The sequence below is a fragment of the Mesoplodon bidens genome (assembly GCF_964165515.1).
Source record: "Mesoplodon bidens genome assembly, chromosome: 13".
NCBI lineage: Eukaryota > Metazoa > Chordata > Mammalia > Artiodactyla > Ziphiidae > Mesoplodon > Mesoplodon bidens.
In genome coordinates this window covers 5,373,830-5,397,232 of record NC_138169.1, presented here as the reverse complement: position 1 = coordinate 5,397,232, position 23,403 = coordinate 5,373,830, and the positions used below count along the sequence as shown (strand labels likewise).

The 23,403-nt window shown below is 46.5% G+C and overlaps 1 protein-coding gene across 1 annotated transcript in view; it reads left to right on the top strand.

Annotated features, from left to right (window-relative positions):
• The window catches only part of LOC308627091 (transmembrane protein 132B), a gene marked incomplete at its 5' end in the record, with an annotated part of 374,488 nt that extends 353,932 nt beyond the window's left edge, over window positions 1-20,556 (top strand). Inside the window, 4 exons of the mRNA XM_081252803.1 lie at window positions 10,295-10,500; window positions 14,809-15,079; window positions 16,844-17,035; window positions 18,676-20,556. Coding sequence (XP_081108929.1) covers window positions 10,295-10,500; window positions 14,809-15,079; window positions 16,844-17,035; window positions 18,676-19,824 — 1,818 coding nt within the window. The 3' untranslated portion in view covers window positions 19,825-20,556. The remainder of the gene's footprint in view (window positions 1-10,294; window positions 10,501-14,808; window positions 15,080-16,843; window positions 17,036-18,675) is intronic.
• Window positions 20,557-23,403: the final 2,847 nt, after the last annotated feature.

The window sequence follows — 23,403 nt, the reverse complement described above, 5'->3', positions numbered from 1 at the left end:
GTCGCTGTTTGCTAGAGGCAGGCAGGCCTCTTTTTAATAAAGCAGCTTAAATGTAACTCAAACTGGTTACTTTAGATACAAGAGAATTCCCCCTAGTGCCCTAAATGGCAGTTTTTATTATACTTCTGCCTAAAGACTGAGACTTTTGCCCCATAGGGGAGACAGAGGATATGGAACTGTGGAGAGTTTCCACAGTGGCTGCTGTCCCCCTCCTGAGCCAGCTGTCCTGGGGATGCTGCTAACTCTTCCCTTGAGGGCCCGATGGGATTCGTAGAGCAAGCCCGGGGGGTACAAGCTCCATTGTTTACAGGTTCTAAAGCTTCACACTCATACCAGCGCCTTTAGCAAGTCAGTACAGTTTTTCCCTTGGATTCCTTTTTTGTTTCTAGCTTATATGACATCCAGCAGGGTCCACCCTGGGGAAGCAAATGCTCGATTTCTCTTCCTCCCTGTGGGCATGTGTTTGTCTCCAGATTCCAGGTTAGTTTGTAGCCCTGCATCAGCAGTGCTCTGATGGGTTTAAGAAAAGCTTTTAATTTGCAGTTTGGTAAAAGGGCAAGAGAAGTGCTCTTTTCAGCCATCTACCTCTCTGAACTGAAACTGGAACTTGGCTGACTTGATTTTGTCTCTGATTTTTATCAAGCAGAGGTTAAGCCAGGCCCCTCATTTTAAGAATACTTCAAGTGAAAACTAAGAATGAACTGAATATAGACAGGGGATCAGCGGTTACTGCAGCAGCTATTTGACCAATAGAAAAGGACAGTGTTGGATCAGAATACACGGCTTGGGACACTGGCCCTCCCTTACTGGCTAGGTGACCTAACTGAGCGTTAGTCTCCTCATCTGTAAAATGGGTAAAGAATAACTCTCCCACAATGCTCCAGTGCAGGATTTTTTTCAGATTAAGGGCCAGTTTTTATGGGATCTCACCAGCATTTTGTAAAAAGTGAAGGAATAGAATGGACTGGACTGGAATGGCACAGAGTGGAGTGGAGTGGAATAGAATGGGATGGGATAAAACAGAATAGAAAATTCAGAGTGACTTGCAAGTAATAAGGTTAAGTATTTTTTCATGAAACTTTGGCTTTTGCCTTTATGTATACTTTTTGTGTATTGGTCCTAATGTAAGATGTATTTTCTAGTGTGGGTTGTGCTTCAAACACTATTTGAGACACATTGTCATAGACTGTATCAGTTAGTTACACCTGCATAACAAACAGCCCCAGTATCTTAGTCACATGCCACCATGAGCTTTTTTTTATTGCTCACAGGTCTTCAGATCAGCTGGGGTTCACCTCATCAAGGTTGCAGGCACCAAGAGGGCAAACCCAATCCTTTAATTATGTTATTTTTTTAACTTTTTATTTTATATTGGAGTAAAGTTGATTAACAATGTTGTGTTAGGTTCAGGTGTACGGCAAAGTGATTCCGTTATACATATACATGTATCTATTCTTTTTCAAATTCTTTTCCCATTTAAGTTGTTACATAATATTGAGCAGAGTTCCCTGTTCTGTGTTTTCAGTATTTTATGGAGAATTTTTTGTTAAAATTCTGCTGGGCAAAAGGAGTCATTTGCCCAAACCTAATATTGTTGAGATAAAACATATTTTACCTCTGGTGGGGGGAACCACAAATTCACAAGGCAGAGGGTGAGGGTGCCGTGTTGGGTATGTCACTGAAATCTACCACATGAGGCAATCGGGAATGTCAGGTGGAGGGGAAATTTCCTGGTTGTCCAGTGGTTAGGACTCTGTGCTCTCACTGCTGAGGGCCCGGGTTCAATCCCTGGTCAGGGAACTAAAATCTCACAAGCCATGTGGTATGGCCAAAAGAGAGAGAGAGAGAGAGAGAGAGAGAGAGAGAGAGAAATAGACTGTCAAGTGGGATGATGTTCTATAAATTGTAAAATGCTGTATGTGTCAGATTTTGTCTTTAAACGTGTACCCCTCCTTCCTCCTTCCCATCTGTCCTCCTGCCGTGGGGTGAAGAGAAAGGTCATACATATGTAAGAGAATTCTTCACTTATCTTCACCTTTGGGTCCCGAAAATGTTCCTTGATGTCTCCTTCTTACTTCTGAGAAAGACTTCCCTCTATTTTGTTGCCAGTGTGCAATCTATTAATTTGCATGTCTGTATATGTTGATCTTTTCCTGTTTCCAATTTTTGTTAACTAGACTGAAAAATCTCTCTAGACATGAATTGTTCTCTTCTGTACTTTACCTTCTTGTTACACAACAGGTATTTGGTCAGGGGTGTTGGAAGACAGTATTAAATCAGTGACTTACATTTAGTGATCACTCAGGAAATGGTGATTTTATTTGATTGTTTTTTGCCTGAAGCTCCAGGTGACAGGCAACTCATTTCTTCTCTCATCTCAGTCTCCGAACTCAGAGTGGGTATTTGGTGAGTTTGGCATTAGTACGGGGCCATTGGGTTGTACAATGCACGCTGGAAACTCTTGTGTCGACTTAGCATGGAAGAGCTGGACCGAAGATCAGCACTCAGAAGACACTTGCTGTCTGTTAAGTGATTTTTGTGGTTCATCTTATTTAACACTTAGGGCAGGAATTATCATCCCTTGTCTCATTTCTGTTCCCCGTGCTGGAAAACGTCCTTGCAAAAGCTTTCCGTATCACACTCCCCCACTTCCCATTCTGTCATGAGCCCACATCATCAGAGGTTTGCCTCTTCTCCGCTGAAGTCCCTTTGTCAAGGTCTCCAGGGTTCATGGCCAATTCCTATGGTTAGCTTTCAGTCCACAACTGACTCGACTTCCTCTCTGTTTGATATCAATCCCACCCTGTCTTCGGAGAATCTTCACCACTTACCTCTGAGATACCATTCTCTCTATGGCCTTTCCTTCTTTTTTTTTTTTTTTAGTTAAAAAAAAATTTTTGGCCATGCCGCGCGGCATGTGGATCTTAGTTCCACGAGCAGGGATCGAACCCGAGCAGGGATCGAACCCGAGCTCCCTGCAGTGGAAGCACGGAGTCTTAACCACTGGTTCGCCAGGGAAGTCCCCCTGGCTTTTCCTTTTTAACAAATTGGCCCTATATTGTCAGGTCCTTATATTCATGACCTCTAAGTGTTAGCAGGCTCAAGGCTGAAATGTGGGATATTATTCAATCTCCTGGCTTTAAATACTGCATATGCTGGCATAATCCAAATTTATTTCTTCAGCTTGAGCCCTTCTCCGTGGGCTCTGTACTTGTGCTTCCAACTTCTTACCTAACACCTTCATTCAGATGTCTAATAAACATTTCACATTTAATATTTTTGAAATGGAACTCCGGATTCTTTCTCTCTTCCCCAAATCTGCCTTCCTGCAGGCCTCCCTTATCACAGGGATGGCAATGCCATTTTTCTGGTTGCTTGGGCCAGAAACCTAGCAGTCATCTGTGGCTTCTCCTGCTCTCACACCCAACAGCCACTCCAGCAGCAGCTCCTGCCAGGGCTGCCTTCAGAGGCCTCCTGAACCTGACCACCTCTCATTCCCTCCATCATACCACCCTGATGGGAACCTCTTTCACGTCTCTGTTGCATGGGCTCCCCCTCTGCCACCCCTGCTAGAGGTATTCTGTTATATCTTCCAATCACGCTACTTACTTGCTCCCAACCCCCACAGCTTCTCATTATACTTACACAGTGGAGTACAGTCCAGCCCCCCCGGCTACTTTTGTGCTCCCTTGCCCTCCTTTTTGGTCCTTGAATATGGCAAGAACATACCTGTCTCAGGGCCTTTGCACTTCCTGATCTTCTGCATGTGCTCATGACTCACTTCTTCACTTCATTCAGGTCTCTAATCAAATGTGATCTATCCAGGGAGACCTTCCCTGCCCATTCTAACTAAAACCGTTATCACTGTTTCCTTACCTTGCTTGATTTTCCTTTGAAGCCCATCTCGCTACCTGATGTTACATTTATATCTAGGTGTGTGTTGAGTTTGTCTGTCTCCCCCATTCCACAGTCAGTTCCATCAGGGCGGGGACTGTATTGTTCATCACTCTATCCCCAGCACCTAGGACAGTTCCTGGGTCTTAGTTGACATTAAATAAATATTTATTAAATGAATGAATGATTTATTCTTATTTTACAGCTGAGGGATCTGCGGCAGAGAAAAGCTGTGTCAAAATACACTGGGACTCTGAGCTGGCTCTCTCCATTCTCCAATGATAGGATGGGAGGGAGTCCAAGCTGGAAACTTCGGGTACCCATGGGTTCACAGATGCAGAATCTGAGCCCGGAGATGGGGGGTGACTTATTCAGGCATGATGAAGGGCAGAGTTTGGACAAGGACCCAGGTTACTGGACCTCAGGCTGAGGCACCGAGTTGCTGCTTCCAGCTCCTTCTGCCTGGACTTGAGTACTAACTGTCAAGCTGGCCTCTAATTAATTGATACCTCATGCTTACTGACACATCAGTGGTGGCCTGGGGCCAAGGACAGAGGGAGCAATGGGCCGAAAAGGGGCACAAGGGATGCTTCAGGAGGATCGGAGTGTTCTGTGTCCGAGCATGACAGTGGTTTCACAGCGTGTGCACCGTCAATCTCATCCAACTGTACCCTCCAAACGGATACAGTGCATTGAACAGAAATTACACCTTGATGAGTTTCATTTAAAAAATCCCAACGTGTGTATTTAGGTCTTGCCTTTCCCAATCAGGTCTTCCTTCTGTGGGCTGTACGGAGGGGCTAACACACAGTTTGAGGACCCCCTGCCCCCTCGACTCAGAGGACCTGAGTGCAGATCCCTCCTCGGCCCCTCACAGCTGTGATCTCTGCTCAAGCTGTCTCTCCTGGGCCTCATTTTCCCCATCTATGATATAGGGACAAAACACTTAACGAATGGGATATTTGGAGGATTTAATGGCTATCATTCTATGTAAAGCTTTAAAAACGATGCATGATGCATAGTAAGCACTCAATACATGATAGCTATTATTTTTGCTCTTTGTACTTCAAGGTAAAATGAATAGTTTTTGAGTACCCACTGCTCCTCAGACAAAATGTACTTGCTAAACTTGGTAATAAATACAAAATGTTTGATTTGATAATTGAATTGAAAGTTGTTCTTTCTTTACATAGTTTCTTTTTGCCTATCTTAATATGTAATTCAGCATTTATTGTGAATTTGTGAGAAACATACTCTTTGATTATATAGCTTTCCCCCCATTACTCAAATCTTTTTATTCTTCATTAGTACACAAACACACATAACATATATTTATAAAATTAGTATTAACACGTCCCTATAATTCTAAAAAATTTTAATTTTATTGAAGTATAGTTGATTTAAGATGTGTTAGTTTCAGGTGTACAGCAAAGTGATTCACTTGTATAAGTGTGTCCATATAATTTTAACTGCATCATTTTTTCACTGAATATTATATCACGATTATTTTTCCTTTTTCTTAAATTTTATTTAAATTTATTCTAGGATTCATAGTGTTTAATTTGTATGCACTGCTATTTATTGAACTAGGCATTGTTTCATTTTTATTTTCATTACGAACATTGCAGAAGGCACCCTTCACTTTATTCAGTTTAAACAAACACCATTTACCCTTCTTTAACTGCTCTTACCAACTTGCCAAGGAGATAGACTGCTTCCATTGCCATGATGATGTAGCTTTTTTCTTTCTAACACATTTCTCAAGATGGGGGAGGGGTTAAGAGGGAAACCTTGTACAGCAGGGGCAGCTCCTACGGTGCAGACACAGATGCATCAGCCGTCTGGCAGACTCAGAGCGGGGGGCACTGATACACAGACTCAATTCTTGCTTCTTTCCTAAATAGAAAATGAAGCGAATGCTGAATCTCACAAGATCCCCAAAGGAAACATATTTACATCGGGAGACCACCGTTTGCCTCTATTACTCTAAAGTACTGTAACTGTGAAAGTGTAATTTGACAGTAAAACAATGACCTCTAAAGGCAGCCTTCCTAAAATGACATTGACAAGCCATCTGGCACATGCTCACAGATTAACATGGCATGAACTGTCATTTTCAATCTCCACGTTCCTGTCCTCAGCCGTTCTTATATTAAGATTCACAGCATTTGCTGTTCCAGCTTCCCCTGGGGGCTCAGAGAGCCCTGAAGGTATCTTCTGGATGAGTGGTGGGAACCTGACTCTGATCTTTACCTTGCAGTGTCTACCTGTCTCTTCCAAAAACACACACGCCCTCACCGTGTGACATGACACAGGTCAGGTCTCTCAGTTCCTAGCCAGAAGGCCGAATTCGCCAGGGGGAATCCAAATTTCTCAGCTCATTGACCTCAAACTTCCTTAGGATTTAGACTAGGTTTCTTCTACCAGTCTATCTCCTCTCATGATATCCAGAACATAACACTGCCTGAGCCACCTTCTCCCACTTCTAACCCAGACACAGGCTACTCCTGGGGCACAAGAATGAATGGGACCCAGAGGAAACCAGTGACATATTCACACTGAACACCTATATATTGAACACTTTATGGGGGTCATCCCTGCGCTAGAAGTGGAGACACAGGAGACAAGAGGAGACAGGTCCGTGGTCTCAAGCAGATCACTTCCAGGTGGAGAACAGAGATAGGAAACAAGTAACCAACCAGGAGCATGCAGAGAGTGATAACTATTGAAAAGTAAATCATAAAATACAACACGGATAGAGCAATCCAGTGTAACTAGCATAGTGTAAGCCATATGACTTAAGCAATATGAATAGCATAATATACTGTCAGTAACACAGAAATAGTGTAAATATAGTTTACATAGTAGCACACACAGTAAATTAGATAGAGGAGAGTAGTAGAGTGACCAGGTGAGGGGCGTGCAACTTTACATTAGAAATGACTCAAGCAATCCCTTCTGAGGAGTGACATTTGAGCTGAGTTCTTACATAATTTATGCCACTTTTGGTGACAAGTAACAAAATACCATGGACCAAACTGGCTTTGACAACAACAGAAAGAAAAACACATGATAAGAAGTTGAAAAGTCAGGTAGGTGGTACCAGGTGGGCTGTTCCGGTGGTCCTTCCAGATGGTCACTGAGGATGTGGTTCCTTCCGTCTTTCTCTCCTTCCATGCTCGCCATGTCAGCCTGGTCCTTGGCCAGCCCTCCAAGGCTCTGAGATCACCATTGTAGCCCCTGTTGTCACCTCCCATGTGGCAGCATCCAGTGGGAGAAGGAGGGACCACTTTCTGGGCATCTCGGAGGCAGGAAGCCCTTCCCAGAATCCCCAGCAGACTCCTCACGCCTCCTTGGCCAGAATTGTGTCACGTGCCTTTCCCTAAGCCAGTCACTGGCAAGGAGCATGGCTGGACAGAAAAGAGGAAGATGTGCGTGTGTGTATGTGATGGGGCAGCGGTGCTGGTGTGTGATTGAGTGGCCCGTAGACAACCAGTTCTATCTGCCTCAGACCTGAACGACAAGCAGGTCTCAGTCACAGGAAGATCGTGGTAAGGCCTTCGGAGGGGGATAAGCTCAGGAGCGCCAAGCGAGAGAAGACCCATGGGGGACTGGTGGGGAGTCTGTGCGGGGGGGCAGGGAGGGAAGTGCCGAGGGAGCCTGGAGAAGGAGGTAATACCAGGTCCTTAGGTCTTGTAAGCTGTGATCAGGAGTTTGGACTTTGTCCCGTGTACCGTGGGAAGTCTCTGGAGGGGACTGGCGTGAACAGGCAGAGGAAGGAGCACTGGGCCAGGCGTCCGCAGTCCTGGGGGCTGGCTGGCATCATTACACACACAAGTAAAACCCTGGGAAGTGATGTTCCCTTTCGCTACCCTGGATTCAGTCCAGGTAAAATGAGGACCATGATGCCCGCCCCACAGAGTTATTTGTGGAGATTAAGGCTTTGAGAGGGGAAGAAGAGCATTGCAGGCAGTGAGGTCCTATACCCATAAGAGATACTTACTGCAATTGATTCTCATTATTTGCAGTAGTTATGTCTTATAAAGTCACTGCAAACACTGAATTAGCAAATACTAAACCATTCCTTCTAGAGGAAATACACACATGCATGCATACATACATCTCATATAGATCATAATCATCCTGAAAATTCAGGACAGTGAGGTCTGTACTGTAGAAGGTAGGATGGGGAAAGTTCTAGCAATAGGTGATGCCTACCTGAACCAGGAGAAGCTGAGGGCAGAACCCGCTACTGCACCCACTGTAGAGTTCTGGTCAGTAAGGAACCTTGTTCTCTTGAGATAGGTCTGCGTGTAGCCACTGAGTGCAGGGATCTTTAGGGGTCTTACCGAATGTCTCCCGGGGCAGTGCTCTGGAGGGAAGGCAGGGGTTTCTCTAGAATGGGTCTTCCACCCCTTTCTGAGTACTTAAGGAAGGGCATTCGGGCTCAGCATTGGGTCCCCATCGCAGGAATTTAAAACAAGAACATGGCGCTCCATTCCATTTTCTGCTCTAATAGAAAATCTTGTCCTGATTGCTCTCTTTACAATCCTGGGCACAATAATGCAGATCTACATCCCTCAAACATGCCCTAAAAGATAGCTGATTTGCTTGTCTCATGGTTTTTCTTCTCCCTTTTAAAAAGTAAAGCAGACAAAGAGAGGGGACGGGCGAAGTAGTTTCTTTTAAGCTTCGAAAAGTGATTGAATTGTCTTTTTTCAACTCCCACTGGAATTTCAGGGGGAGAAACACATTAGCTGCCAATTTCCACTGCCATCTGAGGGCAGATTTGCTGCTCAGGGTAGTAGAGCCTGGAGGGCAAGGTGCTGTGGAAGGCTAAGTTCTGACAGGATGGGGAAGCGGCTCCCCAGATGAACTCAGCCTGATGCAGTTTCCCTCCAGCAATGCTGCCTATTGCTTTGTGGCCCAGGGTTATCAGGTCAGTGTCACTGTGATTTCTGCCCATGTTCCCATTAGTGGCCTTGGTTAATTACGCTTAAAGATTCCTAAAGACGTTGGTGCCATTGTGAAGTGGCAATGACAGGTACCTGTGTCTGCAAGGCTGATGCAGGAAGGGGTTTAAGCATCTCGTTAGTTATTTTCTCCTCAGTCTTTGACTGCACTCTACAGTGAATCAGGCTCATCTTTTCCTTCTCGTGGGAGAAAATTCACATTCACGCCCTTTTTTGGGGGGAGGAGGGAGGTGATGATAATTTGTCCCAAACAACGTGGAGGTTTGTTCTTTGAGTTTCCACCTCGGCACTGCTGACATTGCTCTGAGCCATTCACCTGTTCACATGGAGGGGCCAGTTGAACGTGTGCACCTGGGGCTTGGAAGGGAGGCCTGGGCTGCAGGTACTGATTCAGGCGAGGAAGAAGAGGTCAAAAGTGAGTCTTCGTCTGTGGCTTGCAAAACGGGCTGCCTGGTGGCCTTCCAGGTGGGGAGTCCTGACAGCGGCCCAGCACCACACGGTACCCTTAAAAGTAGTGTGTGACCTCCAGCTAGTGACGTCGCATTGCTGGCCTCAGGTTCTTCATCTGTAAAATTAGATTGTGGACCCCTGGCAGTTTTGTGGTTCTGTGCTGAACTGAGTGTTGGTTTTGTGTCTTCTGCACATAACGTGACCTTTGCTCCCTCCCCCCCACCCAGATACATACGTAAAAGACATTCATTCTCCTGATAGTCCAGGAGAGAAAGTCATCAACGTTTTCCTTGCTTATCCGGAAGATGTGAAGTGAAATGGGGGCTTACGCTGTCTAACAGCCAACCCGCGAATGCATGCACGCTAAAGGGTGCCTCCATGTGCTGAGTCAGAAGTCCGTAACAAAATGCCGCATCCTCACCTCCATCCTGCAAAATTATAGTGTGATGGGGCAAAAAATAATTATGTCCGCATTTCTAGTGCATTCCATGGGTATTTTCCTGCAAGGATTTTAATCTAGTGCAAAGCTCTCTTGGTTTTTCAGGGAAAAAAAAATCCCCTTTATGGCTTGACCGAAGTGTTGTTTTAGTAACATATAGATATACCTTTTTAAGCATCTCCAGATATGGTGCAAGAGTGAAATGTGTTGCAAGTGGGGTTTGATTAGCGATGCTTTGAGTACATAAAGGAGGTGAGGTAAAGGGGAAAAAACACTCACGAAAGGCAACAAAGGTTATGTAACTGCATTAAATTATGTTTATGATTTTACTTGTCAGTGGTTCGTCATACAAAATGGTTTTCCTGGAGTCTGTTGTCCCTAATTAGTGCCTACAAATTACCTTCTGTTCAAGTCATGTTCTCCTGGTTGTCCTGGGTCTCATAAATCAGAGCTGTTGCAGTTCATGAACTTTCATTGTCAGGTTTTGCATGTGCTTTTTCCTGCTGATGCATCTGGAGATTCTATCCCCTCCCCTAAGGTCTCCAACGGCTGCGATTCGATTTTTGCGAATGGGAAGGAGATGAAGAGCAAAGTGGACACGATCGTGAACTTCACCCACCAGCACTTCACCTCCCAGTTAGAGGTCACCGTCTGGGCGCCCAGACTTCCCCTGCAGGTCGAGATCTCGGATACGGAGCTGAGCCAGATCAAAGGGTGGAGGATCCCAGTGGCTTCCAACCGAAGGTGAGGAACCAAGGGGGTGGGGGAGGCTCCGATCTGAGGCAAACGTCCTCAGGGACCCAGGCCCTAGGGAAGCTGCATCCACAGTGGGTGATAGTGGGATCGGAGTTCAGATGGATCTGACTTGGGTACTTGCTTTGACAGGAGGCGATTATAATAGGGATAATAATCATCTCTACCTCGTAGAAGAGTTGCTAGGATTCAGTAAAACGATGCAACGCATAAGAAGCACCTAGCTCAAGGCCTGGCATTTAAGGGAATAGCTCTTTTTTTATTCCCTACGTCCCTGTTCTTTCCTATCTTACCTCAGTTTCCCGCTTATAAATGTCAACCATCCTCTAGGGAGCACAGTACAATGGTTAAGTTGTGGGCTCTGGAATAAAGCCACTGAGTTTCACCCTGGCTTTCTCACGTATAGCTGTGTGACCTTGGGCAAGTCACTTAACCTCTCTCTTCCTGTTTCTTCATCTATAAATTGGAGATGACAATAGAGTTACTGAATAGAGTTATCCCAAGAATTCCGTGAAAGGATACATCCTGCAGTAGACAGAATTCTAAAGATAACATCCCTTCAAGTGTCCCATCTCCTGGTTATTCAATCAAGCACAAATCTGGGACTGCTGTGAAAGGATTTTACAGATGTAATTAAAATTCTAAATCCGTTAATCTTAAAATATGGAGATTATCCAGGTGGGCCTGACCCATCAGTTGAGCCCTTTGAAAGCAGAAAGTTTTCTCTAGCTGGTAAATGGTACCATACAGTATGAAACATTTAAGAATGGACATGTTTCTATTCAGCATAATTCCCTTGAGATCCACCCCAGTCGTTGCATGTTTCCATAATTCATTTATTTATTTTGCTGAGTGTATCCCCTGGTAGGGAGTATCACAGTTTGCTTAATCATGCATCCACGGAAGGACACGTGTTTTTTCCAGTGTGGGGCTATTTTGGATAGAGATGCTATGACAAAAGCTTAACATACAAGCTTTTGTATGAATGTAGATTTTCATTTTTCTGGGGAAGATGCCTGAGAGGGGAATTGTTCGGTTGTATGTTAAGGGCATATTTAGTTTTTTGTTTCTTGTGGGTTTTTTGGCGGTACGCGGGCCTCACACTGCTGTGGCCTCTCCCGTTGAGGAGCACAGGCTCCGGACGCGCAGGCTCAGCGGCCATGGCTCACGGGCCAAGCTGCTCCGCGGCATGTGGGATCTTCCCGGACCGGGGCATGAACCCCTGTCCCCTGCATCGGCAGGCGGGCTCTCAACCACTGCGCCACCAGGGAAGACCATGGGCATATTTAGTTTTAAAGGAAGCTGCCAAACTGTTTTCCAGAGAAGCTGCTGCATTTTTCATTCCCACCAGCAGTGTGTTAAGTCATCCAGTTACACACACATCCACATCCTTACCAGTGCTTCAAAAGGTTACCGGCAGTGTGGCACCATTTATGATGATCTAGGAAAGAGAAAGCAAATTAGTGGTTGCCATGAGTTAGAGATGGTGTGGAGGTATAAGGCAGTACATAGGACACCCCTGTGGTGACGGACCAGTTCTGTATCTCGGTTATGGTGATGGTTACATGAATCTGCATGTGATAAAAATCACACAGAACTACATAGACACACACACAAATGGGTATTCATTAACCTGTCGAAATCTGAATAAACTCTGTGGTTTGTACCAATGTCAATTTGCTGGTCTGGGTATTGTACCACAGGTATGCAAGATGTTAAATCTGGGGGGCTGGCTAAAGAGTGTACAGGGCCTCCCTGTAGGATCTTTTAAACTTTCAATGAACTTGAAATGACCTCGAAATTTAAAGTTTTTTTTTTTTTTTTTTTTTTTTTTTTTTTGCGGTAGGCGGGCCTCTCACTGTTGTGGCCTCTCCCCTTGCGGAGCACAGGCTCCGGACGCGCAGGCTCAGCGGCCATGGCTCACGGGCCCAGCCGCTCCGCGGCATGTGGGATCTTCCCAGACCGGGGCACGAACCCGTGTCCCCTGCATCGGCAGGCGGACTCTCAACCACTGCGCCACCAGGGAAGCCCTAAAGTTTTTTTTTAACACAACAGAATGCAATTGTTTTATTAATATCGTATTTCTAAAACTTCATTTATTCACTCACCACTTTTATGAGACTGCAACTTTTGAGTACCACCTAGAATATACTTACTACTGTTCTTTTTTCAGTTTTATTTATTTATTTAAGAGAAACTCCACATCACTATCAAAAAGAGCCAACTAGTAAAAATTAATGCAAAGAAAATATTGTTCTTAAATTCTGAGTAGATACAGTTGTTTGTCTGAATTTGTCTTTATGAGCTGGGAGAGACTAGCAGGTATCAGAGAGCCCTTAAAGATCTCCTGGCACCAAACAGAGACGTTCCCTGTGATATAATCAGGAGGATTGAAAAATAAAATGGAAACAACCTTTCTGTGTGGCAGCCAGTGTTTTTAGTGCCACCTGGAATCATCTCACTTAAAAGCAAGGATACTTACCCCTCACTTTGGGAAACTCAAACTGCTAGGTGCTGGTGAAATTTTCTTCCTGTAACTAATAATCTAAACTCAAATTAATTTTTCCATTTTAGAGAGTGTTGAGAAAAAAGAATAGTCTCATTTCTTTTACCAGTCTAGTCTGAATTAAACTCAGTCTAGGCAATCTGCCCCCAGTATGATAATTTACTTTATATACATCACTAATAGAAGACGGGAGAACCTGTGAAAGCTAGTTTTACTTTTCTAACCTTGAGGGTTAACCTTTCAGGGAGGTGGAGTGACATATCGTTAAGAAAGTGGGTTTCAGAAGTGACACGGTGCTCGTCCCAAACTGCTGATAACGAGCTCTGTGGGCCTCATATTCACTGCTCTGAGCCTTGGTTTCTTCACGTAGAAACGGGAGCATGCTTCAGGGCTGTGGTGAAGAGAAATGAAGTCCGTTATAAAAAGGGAGAGAAAGGGACTTCTCTGGTGGTCCAGTGGTTAGGGCTCCACGCTTTCACTGCCGAGGGCCTGGGTTCGATCTCTGGTTGGGGAACTGAGGTCCCACAAGCTGTGCGGTGCAGCCAAAAAGATTTTTTTTTTTAATTTTTAGAAAAAGGGAGGGGACACCAGTAGAGGGACAGCGGCCAGGCTTCGACTCCGTGTCGAGGTGACTGGTTGTGTGGCTGTGACCCAGTTGCCCCTTCTCTCTGTGCCTGGGTTTCCTCAGCAGCGAGATCAGCGCCTAAAGCACCCTGTTCCTTGGGGCCTGTGTAGATGACATGGGTCACTTGTGTGTGGCTGGCAGGTGGCACATGGCCCATTTGCATCAGCTCTTTACAGGAGCACGCAGGGCAGGACCCAACACATGCTAGGTCTAACCCAGCGCATATAAGTCTCTGCCCCTTTCTCCCCTGACCCAAGACCCATCCACCGAGGGCCACAGACCAGTCAGCAGCCATCAAACCAGGTCCTTTCATAAAGGACACGGGACAGGTGTATCTGGAGGAGAAGGTTCTGGAATGGCCGAGCCAGAGAGGGTTTCTCAGGGCGGGCGTGGGCAAGCGAGTAAGGGGACAGGAGGAAGGAGGAGAAGCCAGGACGCAGGTGCCAGACGTGGTTCAGTAGTTTCAACAGCTCTGCGGGTCGGCGGCCACTCAGATCAGGGCACATGGGAGGTAGGAGGCTTTACCCTGATCACCTTTAGGGCCCGGAGCTCAGAGGAAGCTGCTTCTGTAGAGATGGAAGGGCCTGATCCAGGGAAGGGGCTGGATGTGGGCACTGTCCCCAGGTGATGGTTCACGAGGGCCGCCCTCAGGTGTCGTCACACCTGGCCTACATCTCCTCAAGCACACCTGCAGGGCGGTAAGGGGGGTCCTTGCCATCTCCACTCCCAAGGTGAGGTGCCCATGTGGGCGTGACTGATGGCTCAAGGCCAGTAAAGGGAGGTGGATGCAGCCTCCACACGGCTCTTCTGACCCCAGACCTCCTCTAGCCCCACTTCATCCCCGCACGGGGGATCGTGATGAAGTTGCAGGCTTCCAGAACACAGGACAGAGATGCGGCCTCTGCCTGTGTGGGGCTGGTCCCCCCTGGTGCTGGGTGGGCGCACAGGGGCCGAGCTGGGCTTCTGTGCTCCGAGCACGTGGCAGCACACGTGGCGCTCGGTGACCACCAGATAGTGCCCGGGGAATAAACGAAGGAGCAGACGGCGGGTGACCCGATGGTGAGCGGCTCACACCAAGCAGGGCAGAGTCACGGGGAATCAGGACAAAGTGGGGCGCGAGACACCTCCCCACAGCGATGACGTTTGCTCTGCCGTGTGTGTGTCCCAGGCCTGCCAGAGACAGCGAAGACGAGGAGGACGAGGAGAAGAAGGGGAGAGGGTGCTCCCTGCAGCACCAGCATGCCCTCGTGCGCGTCCTCACCCAGTTCGTGGCCGAGTCGCGCGACTCGGGTCAGCTGAGCTACATGCTGGGCCCCGACTGGCAGTTTGACGTCACTGACCTCGTGATGGATTTCATGAAGGTGGAAGAGCCAAGAATCGCTCAGTTACAGGACGGCAGGACCCTGGTGGGCCGGGAGCCGGGCATCACCACCGTGCAGGTACAGGCACCCACCCCTCGCCGCCTCCCACAACCCCGGTCTGTGTTGATAAGGGTCCAGGTAGATGCTGTCGTGCAGGGCGGTGTGCGCCTGTGTCAGAGAATCATGGGCAGTAACAGAGGGTTCGTCGGTTCTAACAATCCAGACTCAAATTATATCTTGCATTTTAGAGAGAGTTTAGAAAAAAATCTCATTTCTGTGACCAAAGCTGAATTAAACACACAGTCTAAGTAATCTTTCCCCCAATATGATAGTTTACTTTTCATGTATCACTGATAGAAGACAGTAGAACCTGTGAAAGCTAGTTTTATTTTCCTAAACTTGAGGATTAAACATTTAGCTATGTTTTACCTTAACAGTGGACAAAAAATTAAAAAATAAAACGTATTGCACTAAAATTAATAAAAAGCACTCTCCATTTTTTTATAATAATAGTAAAACTATTTTCTAGCCAACGTTGACAGGATAATTCTGCAGAAAGAGTGCAGCATAGTTTTTTTAATAACAAATTCAAATGTTACTGCTCAGAGCTAATTAAATCAGATTTTAGGTTTTGCCAAAGTTAATTTTTGACAAAGCTGTACTCAACCTTATATTTTTATTACTCTTCTATTTCTGTGTAACAAATCACCGCCAGTCTCCCAACTTAAAGCACCACTAATTTATCAACTCAGAGTTCTGAAGCTTGGGAGTCCAGGTGAGCCTGGAGTACCAAGCCAAGTTTACCACAAGGCTGTGGTCAAGGTGTGGGCCAGGCTGGGCTTATGTGCGGGCTTCGGAGAAGGATTTGCTTCCCAGCTCAGGTTGCTGGCAGAATGCAGTTCCTCGCAGTGTGGGGTTGAGGACTCTGTTTCCTTGTGGACTGTCAGCCAGGGGTCATTCTCTGCTCCTAGAGGCCACCTGCCTTCCTTCTCATGGGGCCTCTCCATCACCAGATTCTCACTCTTTGAATCTCTCTGACTTTTCCTTCTTCCACCAGCCAGGGAAAGCACTCTGCCCGTGTGATTACATGGGACCCACCCGGCTAACCCAGCATAACCTCTCTATTCTAAGGCCAACTGTGCCATAGCCTATGACATAGTCGGACGGGTGATTTCTCATCAAATTCACAGGTTTGAGAGATTAAGCAGGACCTCTTTGGCAGGACAGGTCTAGAAATTCTGCCCACTAGATATTCCTCTCCATTTGTTAGCCACCCCCGCTTGCAAGCTAGATGGTGCATTAGGAGTGGTTTCTTAGAAGGAGAATAAGATTCTCTTTCCCACTTTGCTTACCTGGTTTATCCAACGATGATGCAGCAGCCCACGCAATGGTGATTAATGGCCCATAGTGGACATCTAACTGCCCACTGAAAGGAATAAGAGCAGGGAGAGATGACCGAGCACCAATCCCTTAAAGTATTACCGCACTTCTGCCATTTTCACACCTAAATATTAGTTGTTGGAAAGATGTTACTCTTTGGTGCTTGGTGCCCAGGTGGGCAATTTTTAGTGATTGCCTTTAAATTAAATCATGCTTTTTTTTTGGAAAATACAGTGCTGTTATCATGATGTGAATCACAGTAAAGAAAATGGACCAAGATGATATTTGTAAAACTCCTTCACTTGGAGAGCGTAATTGAACAGGGGCATAACACTCACACACACAATTTCCATACGTGCACTCATGTCGGGAAAACTGGGAGAACACGGTGGTGGAAACACCAGTTCAGGAGCTTTGAATGGTGTGAGGGGCAGAGGCTGAGGCGTCTCGCTGACCCTGCAGGTCCTGTCGCCTCTCTCTGACTCCATCCTGGCTGAGAAGACGGTGACCGTCCTGGATGACCGTGTCACCATCGTGGACCTGGGCGTGCAGCTGGTGGCCGGCTTGTCTCTTTCCCTGCAGCCCCACAGGTTGGACAAAAGAGCCGTCATTTCAACAGCAGCTGCCCGGGATGTTCTTCAAGCCCCACAGCAAGTAAGATTCCAGAATCCTTTCGTCCCTGGCCAGTTGAGACCGCGTCTCTCTCTGTCCCATCCTGCAAAAGAGATCCGTAGAGAGAGCACTCATAGCTGGGACTGGTGATTCTTGAAGCTTCTTCCTGTTTATCCAGTCTGTCCTGTCCCTGAGAAAAGTACTCAGTGGCTTAGATACATTTTCCTCGTATGTGCTTCTGATCCACCAACCACATGCCCATAGGCCACTTGCTTTAGAGCAGCCTTATCTGTTTTAGGCACAGTCTGCTGCTAGACCATGACCAAAGGCTCACATGTTTTCCCTTTTGCCAAAGCAGGTGCCTTTTGATACAGTAAGTAAGTCCCCTACATATGAACGAGTTCCGTTCCAAGAGTGCGTTCGTAAGTCCAACAAAGTTAGCCTAGGTACCCAACTAACACAATCAGCCATATAGTACTGTACCGTAATAGGGTTATAATACTTTTCACACAAATAATACATAAAATCAAACACAAAAAAATAAGCCTCTTTTTTTTTTTCCTTCGGTACGCGGGCCTCTCACTGTTGTGGAGCACAGGCTCCAGATGCGCAGGCTCAGCGGCCATGGCTCACGGGCCCAGCCGCTCTGCGGCATGTGGGATCTTCCCGGACCGGGCCACGAACCCATGTCCCCTGCATCGGCAGGCGGACTCTCAACCACTGCGCCACCAGGGAAGCCCAAAATAAGACATTTTTAATCTTACAGTACAGGACCTTGAAAAGTACAGTAGTACAGTGCAACAGCTGGCATCCAGGGGCTGGCATCGAGTGAAGAGGCAAGAAGAGTTACTGACTGGAGGAGGAGAGTGGGAGGGAGATGGTAGAGTACTACTGTACTCTGTACCGTCCTGTACAGTCAAGGACACAAAAACACAACCACTTGTAGAGGATGCAGGCACGTGACAGTGTACGCCAGACACGTGAACTAGTTTACGTGATTGGACATGTTAACGCACGTTCGTATCTTTGAAAGTTCACCACTTGAAGTTTCGTATGTAGGGGACTTACTGTACTCAGAAATTCCATTTCAGCTGCTTGGACAAACATGGCTAATAGGCACCCAATCACCACTGTTGACAATTATTGCCAACTCTCAAACTCTCCCCCATCTTTAAACTTTGACGTGTCATTGATAAAGATACCAGGGCACTGTGCCTTTCAAGCCAGCTGGTCTCGTAATGCATCCTTCCTTAAGCACTTCCAGCCAGTGCATGTTTTGCTTCATCAGCATTGGCTTCCTAATAAAGAATGTTCAAAGGGATATTCTCTTGAGCAGGCGCCTGATTAGTTGCACCTGAATATGATTCAGATAAATTGCCTGATCTTTCAAAATGTTTTTAGAAAGGTCAAAGTCAAATTCTGTTGTCTGGCATGCAATAAATTAATATACACTTTAATGCACTTGTTAAAGCATATTATTTGTTTCTCACATCAACTATAGCTATAGCTTAGGGCTGATGCCGGTTCCAGGCAGTGTCGAGAGCTATTCACGATGATAAAACATAGAAATCATTTTTTCTCAGATTGTATGTTTAAATAATATTACATAGGAAATCACATCTACATTTGCAGGTTTGAAGGAATCTGATTATAACGTAATGCTTTGCTTTCATTTTTCTTAGGAAGCAATAGTCAGTTCTTGGATTCTGTTCAGTGACGGTTCGGTGACACCTTTAGACATTTACGATCCCAAGGATTTTTCAGTGACTGTCTCATCGTTGGATGAAATGGTGGTGTCTGTCCAGGCAAACCTTCAGTCCAAATGGCCGGTTGTCGTTGCAGAGGGGGAAGGGCAAGGGCCCTTGATTAAACTGGAAATGATGATCAGTGAGCCCTGTCAGAAGACCAAGAGGAAGAGCATTCTTGCCGTGGGTAAAGGGAACATCAAGGTCAAATTTGAAGCAAAGACTGATGAGCACCAAGGAGGCACCAACGACGTGGAGGGCGTCAGTCGGGAATATAAAGACCACCTGAGGAACAGCATAGAGCGCGAAGGAAGCCAGGAGAGAGCAGTGCAGCAGTGGTTCCAACATGGCGCCTCTGCCGGCCACGAGGAAAGTACCAACAAAAGCACAACCCCGCAGTCTCCCATGGAAGGAAAGGATAAGAAGTTGCTCAAGAGTGGTGGTCCAGACGACTTTACAAGCTTCCCCACTCAAGGGAAGTTACCGGAACCCCATAATCCTAGTGACCTTACGGTGACCTCCAGGGGCTTAACCGACTTGGAGATCGGTATGTACGCCCTGCTCTGTGTCTTCTGCCTGGCCATCTTGGTCTTCTTAATTAACTGTGTGACGTTTGCTTGGAAATACAGACACAAAAGATTCACCGTGAGTGAGCAAGGCGACATCCCGCATTCCCACGACTGGGTCTGGCTGGGGAACGACGTGGAGCTTTTGGAGAATCCGGTGGACGTGACCCTCCCGTCGGAAGAGTGCACGACCATGATCGACAGGGGGCTGCAGTGCGAGGAGAGGAACTTCCTTCTGAATGGCGGTTCCCAGAAGACTTTCCCTAGTCAGCTGCTCAGACCTTCTGACTTTGTCTATGAGAAAGACGTGAAAAACGAACCTCTGAGTTCGTCCGGCCCAAAGAGGAAGAGGGTCAAGTTTACGGCCTACACCACCATCCTCCCGGAGGACGGCGGTCCGTACACCAACTCCATCCCGTTTGACCGTGATGACGGCATCCAGTGGGTCTGCCCGGACATGGGGCTGGGGGCGTCCCAGGGCTTCAGAGAGTACATGGAGAGGCTACAGGACCAGATGTAAACTCCTTTCTCATGTCTGTATTCACCTTTATGCCTTCTGCTTTTTGAATGGTGGAGCCGTGGGTCTGATCAGCAATAGGGGATGAGTTAACAAAGCTTCGTCTGTGGAGGTCTGGCGGGATCCCTGTCGAAGCAGGCATCAGGGAGAGCAAAGGCAGCTGCGTTCGAAGCTAGGCAGTGTCTCGAAATAGGCCACAGGTAGGTCCTGGAGAAAGTCCAAGACCACGGTTTTATCTGCTGCCTGGTCCTAGCTCAGTTCAAATATAATAAACCAGACCCCACAGACATTGTTAATCATCTCGTGGCAAAACGGCCGTGTGGAATTAGAAAAGACTCGGGTTTGATTTTTCTACTCCTAGACCTTTTAAAGCACAGTGGACATTTCTTGCCCTTGGCCTGAGGTTGGACATACATGAAAGATGCTGAATGTAGCCGTCCATATTTGTTACGAGCACTGCTCATTATTTTTATATATCTTTGCACCTGCACCTGGTTCCTTTGACCTCTGCAATTCTTTTTGAAACATGAAGACAAGCAGTTTCATTCTTTTCTCTGAAATCTGTTTGATTTACATAAGAATTTTAGTCCCTGTGATGTGCCACGTCCTGTTATTCCCTGGGTGTCTGTGCAGGATTTCAGGGTCTTTCCAGTTTTCCTCGCTGCATCCCTTAGGGGCAAAATGTCTAAGAAGCTTAGCCTCATGCCGTCCTTTCTTTCTTTTTGTTGTTGAACTTTCTTGTATCAGACGGGGATGTGGGATTTTACTTAAAATATGAATATGCTGTAAGGGAGGGCCATCTTCTTTACCGTTTTCTACGTGAAGCTTAAAAACTTTGGAGAAAAGTTGTGAACAGTGAACCTTTACTTTTATCTTCTGCTTGCGGGAGTCATGAGGACCTCTTTCCTGGGGTGCATTTCTGAGGACAAAAAAAAGTCCTCAGAATAGTTGTATTTATACTAATGCTTTGTGGTCAACACCATTTGTTATCCAAACTGAAATCAAAATCTAGAAATGATATGCAGAGAAAGGAAATTGCATAGGAAATATCTTCAGATTAAACTTTTCTTTTACCAGAACAAAACTTCTTAAAAACAGTAAATGAAATGATGTTTCAACTTAGCAATATGTAGAAATCTACCCATACAACGATTTCCACCCACCACCAAAAAAAAAAAAAAAAAAAAAAGCCCCGAACATATATCTATCCTCAGTCATGACTCTGGCAGAGATAAAACCTATACAGGGTGTCCATTAATGGAGAACAGCAATGGGTTTACCCCCCCCAAATTCATAAAATAAATGACTCGTCCAGAAGCTTGAGAAGCAATTGTGATGAAAAACCATAGCTATTGGGAAATCGAAGTGGCAAGAGAGAAAAAAAATCATGATTCCTGCATAATTTTTAAATAATGTTTTTCAAAGAACAGCATGCCTGGTCTCAAGCAAAGCAAGAATTTCAGATTAGGAAGCTATGACAATATTCTATTAAGATGTACTAGCTGGAGAAACAAACACTGCATGAGGAGCCTCATTCTGACTTTTCTTGAGCCATTTGCATCTCTGAGAGGTAGAATTTTAAAGGCCCAAACAGTCAAGGACCTGCAGGAGGTGTTGAAACAGTTTCTTGACTGCTGATGGCTGTTGACTGGGCTGTTCAAAAGGGTGTGCTTCCGTGGTTCTCTTCTAGGGTGCCATGGACAGGAGTGTGACAACCAGCCTTCTCCAACCATGACACGGCAGACACAGAATTCCCCTTGTGTCTCTTGCCCACAGGACTACAATACGTTTGTAAACTGCACCTAAGTTACCAGTGATACGCTGCCTGACCTCAGAGGCTGGTGTTCAGTTGCTCTTGTGTTTAAAATGGGGCTTAGGAGTTGAAGCTGCTGAGGTTCCCCAGATCTTCCAGTTTGATGGGGGAATGAAGCCAGGAGACCCAGGCATCAGCTTCCAAAGGAGTTTGCAAAGAGATGGCTGACACCTTGTAGGAAGAGCTTCTCTGGTGGCCAGAGGAAGCTGCCTCTGCTTTTCAAAGGACTCGGCAAGGAGGTAGCTCAAAACCATCTGTGTAGGGCCGGAGAGGGATTCACCCACTCACTGAAACGTAGCTGTCCACGTGAGCCCTGCTCCTCCTATCAGATATTTTCCATTTTCTCTCCCTTTGGGTCTTGGACATTCCAGACAGGGTGGGGATGTCATTTCTGAAGCTGAGGACCCACAACTGATACAGGGGGTGAGTCTTACACACACAGCAGGCTGCCTCGCACTGGTAAAATGAGACTTCCCGTGGGTATAATTCAGGAGGGGACAAAGGAAGTTACTATTGTCACGGGGAGCCTTATTAAGGGGCATACAAGTTAGAGCATCTCCTATCGTCCGAGTGCCTGACGTGACACAGAAAGCAAACGGGAGAATTAGGAAGGGCCAGGTGTTTCTCTGCGGAGCCGGGAACTGACCGTGGTCCTGAAGACGCCTCTCCTGGGTAAGCTAACGTCACCCAGAGTGATGCAGACTGCATAAACCACCTTTGCTGGTTTCTGTTGAGACCCAGTCAGTTCAAAATAAAAATCAAACGGAAGGTTTCAGGGCAGAGGTCCCTTTTGCCATACCACACACACTCCCATATATGCACACGTACATACGTATTATACCCACGTGTGTGTGTGAATAGTGAAGAATCAGAAATTCAGTTTTTTTGTGGGAATCAACACTGTCAGTTGTTCTCAGATTTGCTGTGGACACTATTCAGCTTAACAGGATGTCACTGAAGTTCTTTCTGCTCTAAATATTCCCTGCTGACTAGAAACTATGGGTTATAGTGGCTTGTTTTCCAACTAGTCAATTTAAAACAAATAGGAACTATACCTCCAAAATATTTCAGCTCAAATGGGGGGTGGGCATGGGACCTCCCTGGTGGCACAGTGGTTAAGAATCCGCCTGCTAGTGCAGGGGAAACGGGTTCAATCCCTGGTCCTGGAAGATCCCACACGCCACAGAGCAACTAAGCCCATGTGCCACAACTACTGAGCCTGTGTGCCACAACTACTGAAGCCCACGTGCCACAACTACTGAAGCCCGTGCGCCTAGAGCCCGTGCTCTGCAACGAAGAGCAGTCCCCGTTCACCGGAGAAACTGAAGAAAGCCCGCGCACAGCAATGAAGACCCAATACAGCCAAAAAAATAAATAAAATAAATAAAATAAAATGGGGGGAATGGCGTAAATTGCTAAGCCTTGAAATATGGTTCGCTGGGGACCATGCATTTGCCTGGATTTCCCAGGTTCTTAACGGCTGAGATATCCAAAGGATAATTGTCAATAACCTGAAAGAAACGATGTCAATAGAGTCCCTTCCTCTTCCGTGAGAATGGGATGTTCAGACTCTCCTTAAGGCAGACACCAGCAGCCTCTAGAGGGGACACAGGCTGTGAGCTCCATGAGTCACACGGAGGGCAATTCAGATGCCCCATGAGGACCAGGGGACCTACACCCGTGGAGGATGTGAGATCACTGTCTCCAGGGGCCAGACGGGCTGCTTTCCAGGCCAGCGTACAGCTATCAAGGGGCAGCTGCCACACAGA